Source organism: Symphalangus syndactylus, chromosome 4, assembly GCF_028878055.3.
Source record: "Symphalangus syndactylus isolate Jambi chromosome 4, NHGRI_mSymSyn1-v2.1_pri, whole genome shotgun sequence".
NCBI classification, from domain to species: Eukaryota; Metazoa; Chordata; class Mammalia; order Primates; family Hylobatidae; genus Symphalangus; species Symphalangus syndactylus.
The window spans coordinates 24,929,931-24,946,253 of record NC_072426.2 but is presented as its reverse complement, the minus strand read 5'-3'; the positions used below and the strand labels follow the sequence as shown (position 1 = coordinate 24,946,253).

Sequence of the window (16,323 nt, the reverse complement as noted above, 5' to 3'; positions counted from 1 at the left end):
AAGATGAGGATTACTAATTTATCTGAGAGCCCTGATATTTTAAAACAAAAGCCCAAACGGGAAACCTGACAGTTTTTCATGATCACGGTTCTTCTTTTCTTTTCCTTCTCTCCTTTTCCCTTCTTCTCGGTCTTCCTTTTTTGTTCTACTTATAAAGTTTTACCTGTCTGGATTGCATTTTCTGCAAGTTCAAATAGTTCCATTTTCATTCAATTCTTTTTTTTTTAAATGTATATATACATTTTTATTATACTTTAAGTTCTAGGGTACATGTGCACAACGTGCAGGTTTGTTACATATATATACACGTGCCATGTTGGTGTGCTGCACCCATTAACTCGTCATTTATATTAGGTATATCTCCTAATGCTATCCCTCCACCCTTCTCCCACCCCATGACATGCCCTGGTGTGTGATGTTCCCCTTCCTGTGTCCAAGTGTCCTCATTGTTCAATTCCCACCTATGAGTGAGAGCATGTGGTGTTTGGTTTTTTTGTCCTTGCGATAGTTTGCTGAGAATGATGGTTGCCAGCTTCATCCATGTCCCTACAAAGGACATGAACCATCTTTTTATGGCTGCATAGTATTCCATGGTGTATATGTGCCACATTTTCTTAATCTAGTCTATCATTGTTGGACATTAGGGTTGGTTCCAAGTCTTTGCTATTGTGAGTAGTGCCGCAATAAACATATGTGTGCATGTGTCTTTGTAGCAGCATGATTTATATTCCTTTGGGTATATACCCAGTAATGGGATGGCTGGATCAAATGGTATTTCTAGTTCTAGATCCCTGAGGAATCGCCACACTGACTTCCACAATGGTTGAACTAGTTTACAGTCCCAACAACAGTGTAAAAGTGTTCCTATTTCTCCACATCCTCTCCAGCACCTGTTGTTTCCTGACTTTTTAATGATCACCATTCTAACTGGTGTGAGATGACATCTCATTGTGGTTTTGATTTGCATTTCTCTGATGGCCAGTGATAAGAAGCATTTTTTCATGTGTCTGTTGGCTGCATAAATGTCTTCTTTTGAGAAGTGTCTGTTCATATCCTTTGCCCACTTGTTGGTGGGGTTGTTTGTTTTCTTTTCTTGTAAATTTGTTGAGTTCTTTCTAGATTCTGGATATTAGCCCTTTGTCAGATGGGTAGATTGCAAAAATTTTCTCCCATTCTGTAGGTTGCCTGTTCACTCTGATGGTAGTTTCTTTTGCTGTGCAGAAGCTCTTTAGTGTCATTAGATCCCATTTGTCAATTTTGGCTTTTGTTGCCATTGCTTTTGGTGTTTTAGTCATGAAGTCCTTGCCCATGCCTATGTCCTAAATGGTATTGCCTAGGTTTTATTCTAGGGTTTTTATGGTTTTACATCTAACATTTAAGTCTTTAATCCATCTAGAATTAATTTTTGTATAAGGTGTAAGGAAGGGATCCAGTTTCAGCTTTCTACATATGGCTAGCCAGTTTTTCCAGCACCATTTGTTAAATAGGGAATCCTTTCCCCATTTCTCCTTTTTGTCAGGTTTGTCAAAGATCAGATGGTTGTAGAAGTGTGGTATTATTTCTGAGGGCTCTGTTCTGTTCCATTGGTCTATATCTCTGTTTTGGTACCAGTACCATGCTGTTTTGGTTACTGTAGCCTTGTAGTACGGTTTGAAGTCAGGTAGCGTGATGCCTCCAACTGTGTTCGTGGGCTCTTTTTTGGTTTCATATGAACTTTAAAGTAGTTTTTTCCAATTCTGTGAAGAAAGTCATTGGTAGCTTGATGGGGATGGCATTGAATCTATAAATTACCTTGGGCAGTATGGCCATTTTCACGATATTGATTCTTCCAACCCATGAGCATGGAATGTTCTTCCATTTGTTTGTGTCCTCTTTTGTTTCATTGAGCAGTGGTTTGTAGTTCTCTTTGAAGAGGTCCTTCACATCCCTTGTAAGTTGGATTCCTAGGTATTTTATTCTCTTTGAAGCAATTGTGAATGGGAGTTCACTCATGATTTGGCAATCTGTTTTGTCTGTTATTGGTGTATAAGAATGCTTGTGAGTTTTGCACATTGATTTTGTATCCTGAGACTTTGCTGAAGTTGCTTATCAGCCTAAGGAGATTTTGAGCTGAGACAATGGGGTTTTCTAGATATACAATCATGTCATCTGCAAACAGGGACAATCTGACTTCCTCTTTTCCTAATTGAATACCCTTTATTTCCTTCTCCTGCCTGATTGCCCTGGCCAGAACTTCCAGCACTATGTTGAATAGGAGTGGTGAGAGAGGGCATCCCTGTCTTGTGCCAGTTTTCAAAGGGAATGCTTCCAGTTTTTGCCCATTCAGTATGATATTGGTTGTGGGTTTGTCATAGATAGCTCTTACTATTTTGAGATACGTCCCATCAATACCTAATTTATTGAGAGTTTTTAGCATGAAGCACTGTTGAATTTTGTCAAAGGCCTTTTCTGCATCTATTGAGATAATCATGTAGTTTTTGTCTTTGGTTCTGTGTATATGCTGGATTATGTTTATTGATTTGCATATGTTGAACGAGCCTTGCATCCCAGGGATGAAGCCCACTTGATCATGGTGGATAAGCTTTTTGATGTGCTGCTGGATTCAGTTTGCCAGTATCTTATTGAGGATTTTTGCATCGATGTTCATCAGGGATATTGGTTTAAAATTCTCTTTTGTTGTTGTGTCTCTGCCAGGCTTTGTTATCAGCATGATGCTGGCCTCATAAAATGAGTTAGGGAGGATTCCCTCTTTTTCTATTGATTGGAATAGTTTCAGAAGGAATGGTACCAGCTCCTCCTTGTACCTCTGGTAGAATTCGACTGTGAATCCGTCTGGTCTTGGGCTTTTTTTGCTTGGTAAGCTATTAATTATTGTCTCAATTTCAGAGCCTGTTATTGGTCTATTAAGAGATTCAACTTCTTCCTGGTTTAGTCGTGTGAGGGTGTATGTGTCCAGGAATTTTTCCATTTCTTCTAGATTTTCTAGTTTATTTACATAGAGTTGTTTATAGTATTCTCTGATGGTAGTTTGTATTTGTGTTGGATCAGTGGGGATATCCCCTTTATCATTTTTTATTGCATCTATTTGATTCTTCTCTCTTCTTTATTAGTCTTGGTAGCGGTCTATCAATTTTGTTGATCTTTTCAAAAAACCAGCTCCTGGATTCATTGATTTTTTGAAGGGTTTTTTGTGTCTCTATCTCCTTAGTTATTTAGCTTAGCTAGCTCTGATCTTAGTTATTTCTTGCCTTCTGCTAGCTTTTGAATGTGTTTGCTGTTGCTTCTCTAGTTCTTTTAATTGATGTTAGGTTGTCAGTTTTAGATCTTTCCTGCTTTCTCTTGTGGGCATTTAGTGCTATAAATTTCCCTCTACACACTGCTGTAAATGTGTCCCAGAGATTCTGGTATGTTGTGTCTTTGTTCTCATTGGTTTCAAAGAACATCTTTATTTCTGCCTTCATTTCATTATGTAGCCAGTAGTCATTCAGGAGCAGGTTGTTCAGTTTCCATGTAGTTGAGCGGTTTTGAGTGAGTTTCTTAATCCTGAGTTCTAGTTTGATTGCACTGTGGTCTGAGAGACAGTTTGTTATAATTTCTGTTCTTTTACATTTGCTGAGGAGTGCTTTACTTCTAAGTATGTGGTAAATTTTGGAATAGGTGCGGTGTGGTGCTGAAAAGAATGTATACTCTGTTAATTTGGGGTGGAGAGCTCCGTAGATGTCTATTAGGTCCGCTTGGTGCAGAGCTGAATTCAATTCCTGGATATCCTTGTTAGCTTTCTGTCTCGTTGATGTATCTAATGTTGACAGTGAGGTGTTAAATCTCCCACTGTTATTGTGTGGGAGTCTAAGTCTCTTTGTAGGTCTCTAAGGACTTGCTTTATGAATCTGGGTGCTCCTGTATTGGGTGCAGATATGTTTAGGATAGTTAGTTCTTCTTGTTGAATTGATCCCTTTACCATTATTTAATGGCCTTCTTTGTCTCTTTTGGTCTTTGTTGGTTTAAAGTCTGTTTTATCAGAGACTAGGATTGCAACCCCTGCCTTTTTTGTTTTCCATTTGCTTGGTAGATCTTCCTTCATCCCTTTATTTTGAGCCTATGTGTGTCTCTGCACGTGAGAAGGGTTTCCTGAACACGGCACACCGATGGGTCTTGACTCTTTATCCAATTTGCCAGTCTGTGTCTTTTGATTGGAGCATTTACCCCATTTACGTGTAAAGTTAATATTGTTCTGTGTGAATCTGATCCTGTCATTATGATGTTAGCTGGTTATTTTGCTTGTTAGTTGATGCAGTTTCTTCCTAGCATCAATGGTCTTTATAATTTGGCATGTTTTTGCAGTGGCTGGTACCAGTTGTTCCTTTCCATGTTTAGTGCTTCCTTCAGGAGCTCTTGTAGGGCAGGCCTGGTGGTGACAAAATCTCTCAGCATTTGCTTGTCTGTAAAGGGTTTTATTTCTCCTTCACTTATGAAACTTAGTTTGGCTGGATATGAAATTCTGGGTTGAAAATTCTTTTCTTTAAGAATGTTGAATATTGGCCCCCACTCTCTTCTGGCTTGTAGTTTCTGCTGAGAGATCAGCTGTTAGTCTGATGCGCTTCCCTTTGTGGGTAACCCGACCTTTCTCTTTGGCTGCCCTTAACATTTTTTCCTTCATTTCAACTTTGGTGAATCTGACAATTATGTGTCTTGGAGTTGCTCTTCTCGAGGAGTATGTTTGTGGCGTTCTCTGTATTTCCTGAATTTGAATGTTGGCCTGCCTTGCTAGGTTCAGGAAATTCTCTGGATAATATCCTGCAGAGTGTTTTCCCACTTGGTTCCATTCTCCCCTTCACTCTCAGGTACACCAATCAGACGTAGATTTGGTCTTTTCACATAGTCCCATATTTCTTGGAGGCTTTGTTCATTTCTTTTTATTCTTTTTTCTCTAAACTTCTCACTTCATTTCATTCATTTTATCATCCATCACTGCTACCCTTTCTTCCAGTTGATCGAATGGGCTACTAAAGCTTGTGCATTTGTCATGTAGTTCTCGTGCCATGGTTTTCAGCTCCATCAGGTCCTTTAAGGACTTCTGTGCATTGGTTATTCTAGTTAGCCCTTTGTCTAATCTTTTTTCAAGGTTTTTGACTTATTTGCCATGGGTTCAAACTTCCTCCTTTAGCTCAGAGTTTGATCATCTGAAGCCTTCTTCTCTGAACTCGTCAAAGTCATTCTCTGTCCAGCTTTGTTCCGCTGCTGGTGAGGAGCTGGATTCCTTTGGAGGAGGAGAGGCGCTCTGATTTTTAGAATTTTCGGTTTTTCTGTTCTGTTTTTTCCCAATCTTTGTGGTTTTATCTACCTTTGGTCTTTGATGATGGTGACGTACAGATGGAGTTTTGGTGTGGATGTCCTTTCTGTTTGTTAGTTTTCCTCTTAACAGTCAGGACCCTCAGCTGCAGGTCTGTTGGAGTTTGCTGGAGGTCCACTCCCGACCCTGTTTGCCTGGGTATCAGCAGCGGAGGCTGCAGAACAGGGAATATTGCTGAACAGCAAATGTTGCTGTCTGATTGTTCCTCTGGAGGTTTCGTCTCAGAGGGGTACCCGGCCGTGTGAGGTGTCAGTCTGCCCCTACTGGGGGTGCCTCCGAGATAGGCTACTCGGGGGTCAGGGACCCACTTGAGGAGGCAGTCTATCTGTTCTCAGATCTCAGACTTCAGGCTGGGAGAACCACTACTCTGTTCAAAGCTGTCAGACAGGGACATTTAAGTCTGCAGAGGTTTCTGCTGCCTTTTGTTTGGCTATGCCCTGCCCCCAAAGGTGGGGTCTACAGAGGCAGGCAGGCCTCCTTGAGCTGCGGTGGGCTCCACCGAGTTTGAGCTTCCAGGCTGCTTTGTTTACCTACTCAAGCCTCAGTAATGGCGGGCGCCCCTCCCCCAGCCTTGCTGCGGCCTTGCAGTTCAATCTCAGACTGCTGTGCTGGCAACGAGAGATGAGCGAGGCTCCGTGGGCATGGGGCCCTCTGATCCAGGCGTGGGATATGATCTCCTGGTGTGCCGTTTGCTAAGACCATTGGAAAAGAGCAGTATTAGGGTGGGAGTGACCCGATTTTCCAGGTGCCATCTGTCACAGCTTTGCTTGGCTATGAAAGGGAATTCCCTGACCCCTTGCACTTCCCACATGAGGCGATGCCTCACCCTGCTTTTGCTCATGCTCAGTATGCTGCACTCACCGTCCGGTACCCACTGTCCAACAAGCCCCAGTGAGATGAACCTGGTATCTCAGTTGGAAATGCAGACATCACCCGTCTTCTGTGTCACTCATGCTGGGAGCTGTAGACTGGAGCTGTTCCTATTCGGCCATCCTGGAACCGCCCCCAATTCAATTCTTAAGTGGACCATTTTGTATTATAAAGTTTATGGCTATTTGTTTAATTGAAATAATCATGAACTCCTTTAAGTGTCACAAGGTGACTGGATTTAAAGCCTCAGGCCCATCCCAATTATTTATAACATCTCATATTATGTCCTTGTTTTTATAAAGAGTTGACATAATAAATAGCCATATGGAATAACACTTCTGCATATTTTGCAAAACAGCCATTGAAGTTATTATATATTATATTAGTGTTTGTTACTCAGAGATTCTAACAATAAAATTCTTGTGAGGATAAATTCTATGAATACATTCTAAGTTTGTACATTTGCTTTTTTTCTTTTAAGATGAGTTGGATTATTTTCTTTGATAAGATATTGAAAACTATGTCATTGTGGCTATTGGCCATCACATCTCTAGAATTCAGATTGTCTTAATCTCCTCAGATTGCTGCCTATTGGCTATTTTATTGATCATTAACACTCCTCAGATGGTGACAAGGAAAGAATGCTAAATTTCTGATCAATCATTTTCAGGGTTGCTTACTCATTTTATTTATTTAAGTTGCCCTAATTCCTATCCGTATTGGTATCAGAGGCTGCATTCACCTAAGTTAGACTTTTATATTTATGCTCTTTGCTTCAGAGACTATAATATCCAAATTGAAGACTGGAATTGTTAATTATTATAATATGTACCATAAATACTTACTTTCTAAATGCCACGCAAAGTCTTCATATGTTCAAATCATTTAATTCTCAGTAACCCTTTGGTATTGGTATGGTATTATTTTACTCATCTTATTGAGGAGGCAACAGATAGTTTAATTTACCCAAAGTTACGCAGCTAGTAAATGGTGGAACTGAGTTGAGTCTGGACTCCTGGACAGTCTAACTTCAAATTTAAGATCCTGGGATGGACCTCTGAGATCTTCTTGGGAGGTAAATGTATCTCACTTGTGGCACTATTCCTTATGTTCTCTACATGACAGATATTGCTAATTGTTGGAAGATCTTTTTCTACTGAGTCTATACCCAGCCTGGGAAGCATTCTTAGTTGTTGTTCCAGGTGGCAACTACTTATTGAATGATTCTCACTTGTGTTGAAACCTATTTATCATTCACACAGGTCTAATCTGTTCCTTTTTCAGAATGATTTATGCTAAATGTTTTAGTAGAAACTGGCTAGATGTTCACCAAATCCACTTTTTCTTCTTCCTACATATATAGGTAGACTACATTTCCAGCTTTCCTTCCAAATAAGTGTGGTCACATAACTGTGTCCTAACCAACAGAATGTGAGCACACTTGAGGTGCACCATTTCTAGGCCTACCCCTAAAAACTCCTCTGGCTCTCCTCCATCCTGTTTCCATCCACAGATTGATGCCTATGAGTACACTGACTCTGTTAGTTACCTGATGAAGTTGGCAGAGTCAAAAAATGGATGGAGCCTGGGTTCCTAAATAAAGCTTTGAAGAAAGCTACCTACCAATCACAAACACCTGTTTGGGCTTTATGTGAGCAAGAAATAAACCTCAGTCATGTTCAGGCCATTAAAGTTTTTGGGTATGTTTACTACAAAAACTAGCGTTACAAATACAAGGCCTATACAAAAGTACAACAGTAGCATTTTTCAGAACCAGAATCTGAATGTAGGTCTTGTAAGTCCAAATTCTTCCCACTATGCCAATCTTACTAATTTTAGAAACTACCAAGTTAATATGATAAACACCTTATTTTAACATAAATTTTCTCAAATTTTAACTCCATGAAGATTTGAGTTTATTGGCAACAAGGGTTCTCTCATTTCTAAAAAAAATCTCAAGTATTTCCCAATTGATGCCTTCAGGAACAAACCTCCCACTCCAATTATCTGGCCTACAATTCCTGACCAGATGTGAAGCATGAAAGGTGACATCAAGTCAGGGTTTCTCAAACGCATGCTTGGGAACCATTTCTGTGGGATGTTAGTAGGTTTGGTGCTGAAATACAATAACCCATGGTCAAGTACATTTAGGAAATTCTAGATTAAAAGAAGTAAAAAGGTGTCTTTTCTGTAGGAATATCCTTTAAAAAGATAATATGTCCTGAGATTCTCCAAAATAAATGTCTGTAGTATTTTGCAAATTTATTTGATGACAGAGCCCTTTTTCAAAGAGCAACTCAAGGAAATAGTGTTCCACTGAACAGATTTTGGGAAACACAAACAAGGATATTGGAGCATATTTATAACTATTGTTACTTGAAGTCGGGTCTAGTACATCTTGGAATCTACTCCCTCTGCCTAAGGAAACTTTGGTTCTGGCTGTGGCTTTCTACATGTACTGTACTACCTATTCCTGACTTCTAACAAATGATTATGCCTTGATCTTTGGGCTACTTCTATATCCTCTAGCTCTCTTCAAGACTTAACAACTGACTGTATTTTGTGGTCTCAACCATGCCAGACTTTGTTTATCTTGTTGCTTCTCTACCTTGACAGAACACAAATGTTTCATTGGTTGTGTATGTATGTTGTAGTATTAATTATTGATTCAATCAAACACCCCACATAAAGCAAGGGTGTGGGGTAGTGTTACTGGCATTAAGAAACATCTCCTGGCTGGGTGCAGTGGCTCACGCCTGTAATCCCAGCAGTTTGGGAGGCTAAGGCAGTTGGATCATTTGAGGTCAGGGGTTCAAGACCAGACTGGCCAACTTGGTGAAGCCCCGTCTCTACTACAAGTACAAAAATAATTAGCTGGGCATGGTGGCGGGCACCTATACTCCCAGCTACTTGGGAGCCTGAGGCAGGAGAATCGCTTAAGCTCAGGAGGCAGAGGTTGCAGTGAGCAGAGATCTTGCCACTGCACTCCAGCCTGGGCCACAGAGCGAAATTACATTAAAAAAAAACCAAAAACAAACAAAAAACAAACAAAACAAAACAAAAACTCTTACTGTCCTAGTTAATATCAATAAAATAGAGTGAAGTTACATTATATGGGCATTTGTAGTATGTGAATTCAACTAGACCCATTTAGTATCCTGGTCCCCAGATAGTGAGAAAAAAATAGTTTAAATGCAAAGCAGTTAGATTTTATGTTATGAAATGCCATTACTGGCATTCTGTCTCACTTAATTTAAAACTTGCATAATTGAAGATTAATTTCCCATACAGCTGTCAAAGAAAAGCAGGTATTTCTTTGTTTGCTGAAGTGGCACCACCATGGGCTTTAGCAAAAACATGGTTTCCAATTCATGTAGCCACTCCTTTCAATATTGTATGATTGCTGATATAAAAAAATTTTAAAATTCTTTCAAATGCTTCCAATCATGAGATAATTTATTAATATTTTATGTTGTACTCCTTAAAATTTGCATAATTTTATAAATTATTACTGCACTGTACTGTGGGTGCTTTTACCCACCATCCCACTCCATTTTTATAGCAGATTTATAGTCTGTTAGGAGATAAGACTCTGCTATTTCTTTCCTTCCTGTGTGCCTTTCATAGTAGAAAATATCACTGGGTCCTATAAATCCAAATCAACTTTTAATCTGGCTTCACCAAAGAAACAGAAATCTATTGAATGTTGGGAAAATAGTTGTACTGAATTTACTGAAAGATGTTACATCATTCTCTAAAATGTCGTGTAGTTTTAAGAAACTTTGAAGGTAATTTTGAATGTATATGACTCTTTATGTGACAACTTTAGAACTTTACCTCCCATGTAAGATGTCACTCTACTTGAAGATAATGGACATTATTGATTGCTAATCCAGCATTTAGTACTTCCTTCCTTCCTTCTAACAAAACTCTATTTTATTCAGGTAGCACTCCTCATAACTAAAGGAAAGATGACCCCAGTCCCAGTTCCAGGAGTAGATCTGGACTTGTATAGGCTTATCACATTGCTCCCACACTCTTTTCCAGCACCTGGTTTTGGAGTACTCAAGTAATCCAATTCTGGTCTGTGGCACATGAGGAGAAGTCTATTAAAGGGCTTCTGTAAAGATTTCCTTGATTAGTATTATTATTTATTGTTATTATTTTTTGAGATGGAGTCTTGCACTGCTGCCCAGGCTGGTGTGCAGTGGCACGATCTTTGCTCACTGCAACCTCTGCCTCCTGGGTTCAAGAGTGATTCTCCTGCCTCAGCCTCCCGAGTAGCTGGGATTACAGGCCCTTGTCACCATGCCCAGCTAGTTTTTTGTATTTTAGTAGAGGTGGGGTTTCATTACATTGGCCAGTCTGGTCTTGAACTCCTTACCTCGTGATCCACCCGCCTTGGCCTCCCAAGATTTCCTTGATTCTTAGAAAGGAACAGAGCCAGTTATAGTTCATTTCATACCTAAGCATGTTGTTAGGTTCAGTGTGACTCCAACAGCTATTGCCATCTTGCTGCCAGTCCTCTGAGGATGTCAACATTGAGAGTGGAAGACAGCAGAGAAAGATAAAACCTAGGTCTTTGAAGATATTGCTCAGTTCCTGAATCAATGAACCCCGAAGTCTCTCCAATCTTCTCCTTAGATAATGTATTAGTCAACTCAGGCTACCATAACAAAACACCATAGACTGGGTGACTTAAACAACAGAAATTTTTCACAGTTCTGGAGGCTGAGAAGTCCAAGATCAAGGTGCTGATAGATTTGGCTTAGTTAGGGCTATCTTCCTGGCTTGCAGACAGCTGCCTTTTTACTATGTCCTCACATGGTGTGTGCAAGCCAGGATATAAAGAGAGAGCTTTGTCTCTTTTGCTCTTCTTTTAAGGCCATCAACCCCACAGGGTTAGGGCTCTACCTTTAGGACCTCATTTAATCTTAATTACCTCCTAAAAGTCCTATCTCTAAATACAACCATATTGGGATTAGGCCTTCAACCTATGTCTATGGAGGAGACACAATTCAGTCCATAGCAGATAATATAACAAATGTCTTTATGCTGTTAAACAAGTTTAAGTTTTTTTTTCTGTTATATACAACTGAATACACCCTGACAGATATTATATCTTATGATGAAATACACACAGGATAATGTCTAATTCATGGCATATAACATGAAAAGATCAAGGGTTAGTCTCCTTTTCTCAGAACAAAGCAGTTGTAGAGTTAAAAATAGTCCATTGAAGTTCTAAGGCATTTTATGAACTGCTGATTGTACATATATGTGGTATCATGTTCACATAAACAGTCCACCCCTAAGGGAGTTTTAAGTTATAAAAGAAACATTTTTCTAAGATCATGAGCTCTGATATAAAAACCATACTCCAGCCCAGTTCTATCATTATGAAGGTCTGGTGAGCCAAGAGACGTTAGTTGGTGATTTTATCAAGCCAGACTTTTAACTAATGGCTTGGTGAAGCCATTACTGTCCCATAAAACACTGTAAGAGATTGACAGGACAATTCAAGAGTTTTAGTCATTTTACATCATTAACGGTTATTCCACAAAAAGCAGCATCTCAGGGATCACTGCAGTCCTACAAATGAGAATACACTTTCACCTTGTTGCCTAAAAGGAATCAGTTATGTTTTTCTTACAATTCAAATCTAATTTTTATAACTGTCTTCAACAAAAAGGGTGGAGTGTAGATTCATCACATTCTAGTAAAGCTCTCATGAAAGATTTTACCCGTTACATTGTTTATAAAGTAAATTTACCATTTTTCCCCAGATAAAATGTAAATAAACAGTAAAACTATATTGAAATGAAGGATTTTCATAACATAGTAAAATTCTCCTTTAATTTCTAGCCGAGGGAGTGGAAGAGCAGCACTTATCAAATTAAAAAAAAATACCCAAACCAAACAAACAAAAACAAACTTCACCAAGAAACAAATGAGAGATATATTTGCATATAGATGCATCCATATTAAAGCAATAGAACTTGGGCCATTTTGAAATCTTAAACCTTCTGACACTATTTTCCTGAACTCAGTAATATAAACCATGTGGTGAATGAAATTCTGAAAAACTTTGCTGGTTTCACTGTGTATTTTATTACTGGCCAAATGTGACATTAAATTTTATCCCCTGTGGCTTGGAGTTAAATGCTTGCTCTGTTCAGAATGGCAACACTCAATTAAACAGCATTTTTCATGATCTACACCCACCATTGTTACTGTATTTAAGGGAAATAATGGGGGTACTGACCTATATTGCGCTTCTTGTTATCAATGGAGATGAAGCGTATGCAGGGATTACTGGTGATGTACTGCCCAGCCCAAGGGACATCAATCTTCGTGCCAGCTTCATAAAAGAGGCCCAGAGCATATCGAGAGGAGTAGCTCACAGCCTCCAGCTGCTGCCTTTGGCATTCACTAATTACTGTGGAAGAAAAAATAAAAGGCATCAAACTTAAAAATATCATCTTTCCTTTTAGCACATCAAATATAAAATTACTTTAAACCAGTTACAACCGCTTCCACCAACTCCATCTCACTTACAATGAATTTTGAAACATATTGTAAAATAGCACCAGCTCTAATTTCTTTTTGGAATAATTATTAACTTTGGCACATTGTTTTTATCAAGCTGAAGGTCCACATTCTTTGGAATGGCATTCAAGGTTCTCAAAATCTGGCTCCAAATTGCTTTTCCAGTCTGGTATCCCAGTCCTTGGAACTGTCTGGCCACATTATAGATTCCATATACTGACCCCTTACTACAAGTTAGGGTATTTGCTATATACTTGACATAAGCATTTCACTCTATCATAACAGTTTTAAAAGGTTTAGAGTATTATTTCCAAGTTACAGATGAGGAGGCTGATGTTCCATCTGTTATGACCTCTTAAATTGTTCCATGGATACAAGGGGGGAATAACACACACTGGGGTCTGTTGGGGATGGGGGCATTGGGGAGGGACAGCATCAGGATGAAGAGCTAATGGATGCTGGGCTTAATACCTAGGTGATGGGATGATCTGTGCAGCAAACCACCATGGCACATGATTACCTATGTAACAAACCTGAGCATCCTGCACATGTACACCTGAACTTAAAAGTTGCAGAACACAAACAAAAACTGCTACACACACACACACACACACACACGTACATGCACACAAATTGTTCCATGTCATAGAGTGATTTGTTTGCCTGTCATCTTTTTGCCAGTGGATTATAATAGCTCCTTAAGCAGAGGGACCACACCTTAGTCATCTTTGTTTGTAGGTCCCTACCCTACTCATTACAAGCACACCAAAGATGAAACTTTAAAGGGATAGAAAGGCAAACACAGACATGCAAAGAAATAATGTGTATGTCAACTTCTTCACAAAAGAAGTTGAAATGTAGGAGGTAAATAATAGGAAAAGCCTGGAAAAAGAATTGAGCAGGTTTAGGTTCAAATCCTGACTCTCTACTTACCAGATATGTGACACTGGTCAAACTACTTAATTGCTCTGATTATAGTTCTCTTGTCTATACTGGCAATAATAGTACAGAATGCATTAGTCTGTTGTGAGGATTATATGAAATAATGCATAGCACAGTGCTTGGCATATAATAAGTGTTCATTAACTAGTAACTTTTTCTACTACAGATAGAAAAAATATTTAGGAAAATCGGATAAGAAAAAATACTTAGGAAAATGGGACAATGTTCCATCCTGAGGTGGGAAAAGAAGACATTTCTTCCACTTTTTACTTTCTATCTCCAATACCCCTACCTTTAAGGTCTCAGGGAGCTGCTTGTTTATGTATGTACAACATTAATAGTTTAGGTTTCAGAGAAGGTCATAGTTCTGTCCTGCCTTAGGAAGGCTCATTCAGACATGGAACATATGGGAAATTCTCATTTAATTGGGGTAAAATATCCTAATCTACAATAGTAGGGATAAGCAAACCTCAAGGATGAGGGGGAAACTTTAGTTAAATCTTACAGAAGTGGCTTTAGGAGGTAGAGAGAGGCAGGAAAGGGATTCAATAAATTATTATAGCACAGTAATAATCCTATACATTATTTCAGCTACAAAACATTTTTAGAACCATGACCTCATTTAGTCTTCACAAAAGCCATCCTCATTTTACATCCCCAGGAAGGTGAGATTCAGATTGGTTAACTAACCTGCTTTAGGTTACATAGCTTCCAAGTTGCGTGGTCAGGATGAGGCCAGAGCTCCCACATTGGAGTTACACATATATTCTTACTACCCTATACTTTCCTCTGCTCATCTGCAAGTCTGAGTTTCAGAATAAACTTTGACATTGCTTTCTCCTGTGACGTTAATGGCTATTTTGTATTGATAAGTAAAAGCCATATTTCCCTTTAACCATAATTTTCTGCCTTATTAAAAGCTGTAACTACTTGATGAACGAATGATCTGACATTGGCCTCATTACACTCAATGAATTTGGAATTTCATTTTTTAATTTAATCGGCTTTTAAAGTTATGGCTTGATATTATAGTTACTGTTTTCTAAGAGGGAGGAGGTGAAACATATTAATGCTAGCAGCTGAGCACATAATCACTGTTTCCCATTTTTTTAAATTAAAAAAAAACAACAACCAAACAAAACTGTGTAGTTAGCTACTTAGTAACTGAAAGGGCCTAAAACTTTTATTTTTTTAACCAACACTGAAGGATCAATAGGTTGACAACCAAATTGGTCCTCTCCCCACTCCGCTTTTTGCTAGCTTTTAGACAAAGTGCCAAGGGGTAAATCCCACTAGGTAGCCCTTTGAAAAGGTAATTGATATCTATATAGAAACAGCAATTAACCTTACACACCCTTGTCTATTCCAGGGGCTCTGCAATTCATTCTGAGAACAGGGAGGTGAGACTTCTGACAGAAACAATCTCAATTTCTGGACATTCACTGACAAAAACTTTGCCTTCAGAGCCTTAAAAGTTTTTTATTCTTGCAATGCGGGTAGGATCTTAAAAAAATGTCTTACTTTTTTTAAAAAAGTTTCTAGTGCAAAATGCTAAAGAAACCAGCCCTAGGTCCCACATATTTTGGCAAGCAAAACAATAGATTGTTTCTTATCATGTTTTCAAACAGAAAAAATGACCACAAATCAAGGCTTATATAAAAAGGCCCAATTCCAATATAATAAATCTTTACCTGGCTGTCATCCTCATTTAATTCTCAGCCAATAGGATTATATAATCCAATAGGATTATATAACACACAAACACACACACACGTATATGTAAGATATGTTATATAATATATATTATATATATATCTTACACCTACATAATATAAATTATATTTTATGACTATGAGTAAAATGGCTAAAAATTGTAGTGAACAGAGTAGTTCACATGCATACTTTCATTAATGAGGAAAATTGTTCTTATTTCATTCTCCTTGTGCCAATGTCTTTGTGTGCATGAGTGGGTTTGTGGGAGGGGAAGAGCAGAGGGAGAAAAAGAGAGAGAAGAGGAGGGTGAGAGAGAGGAACAGAACACCTGGCTGTACTCCTGAATAACACTGGGTAAGTAATTTAATTTTCTTTGTTTCCTCATGTAATTTTATTCTCTTAGTGTCCAAACCTATAAAAGAAGGCTAATAATACATATTCTGCCTATTTTCTACATTTTTTGGTGACAATCAAATCAATCTGTTCATCCATCCATCCATCCATCCATTATGCCATGCACTTTTCTAGACACGAAGGCTGTAAAGCAGAAAGATAAAGTCCCTGCTCTCTTGTAGCCTACATACTCATGGCAGAAAGGCCATTATAAATAAATAATCAAGTAAATGGTATGTCAGTTGGTGATAAGAGCTATAAAGAAAAATAAAGCAGGTAAAGGGATACATAACAGGTTTGAGTGAGGCTACTTTATACAGACTGTCAGGGATATGTGTTACCTCTGAGGATTTTACTTGGATTGACATGGGAAGCTACTACTCATTATGAGCCAAGGACAGACATGGCATGCCTTCTGTCTTAAAATTCTCATTCTGGCTACTGGTGAAGATACAGGGGTGCAAGAGTGGAACTGGGGCAAGCAGCTATTGCAGAAGTCTTAGATT

General features: G+C 38.8%; 1 protein-coding gene across 4 annotated transcripts in view; it reads right to left on the bottom strand.

Annotated features, from left to right (window-relative positions):
- RNLS (renalase, FAD dependent amine oxidase) overlaps positions 1-16,323 on the bottom strand; it is a 321,051-nt gene that overhangs the window by 78,145 nt on the left and 226,583 nt on the right. For all 4 annotated transcript variants that reach the window (XM_063637130.1, XM_055274298.2, XM_063637129.1 and 1 more), the window contains one exon: positions 12,486-12,659. In XM_063637130.1, the coding sequence (XP_063493200.1) occupies positions 12,486-12,659 (174 nt within the window). The remainder of the gene's footprint in view (positions 1-12,485; positions 12,660-16,323) is intronic.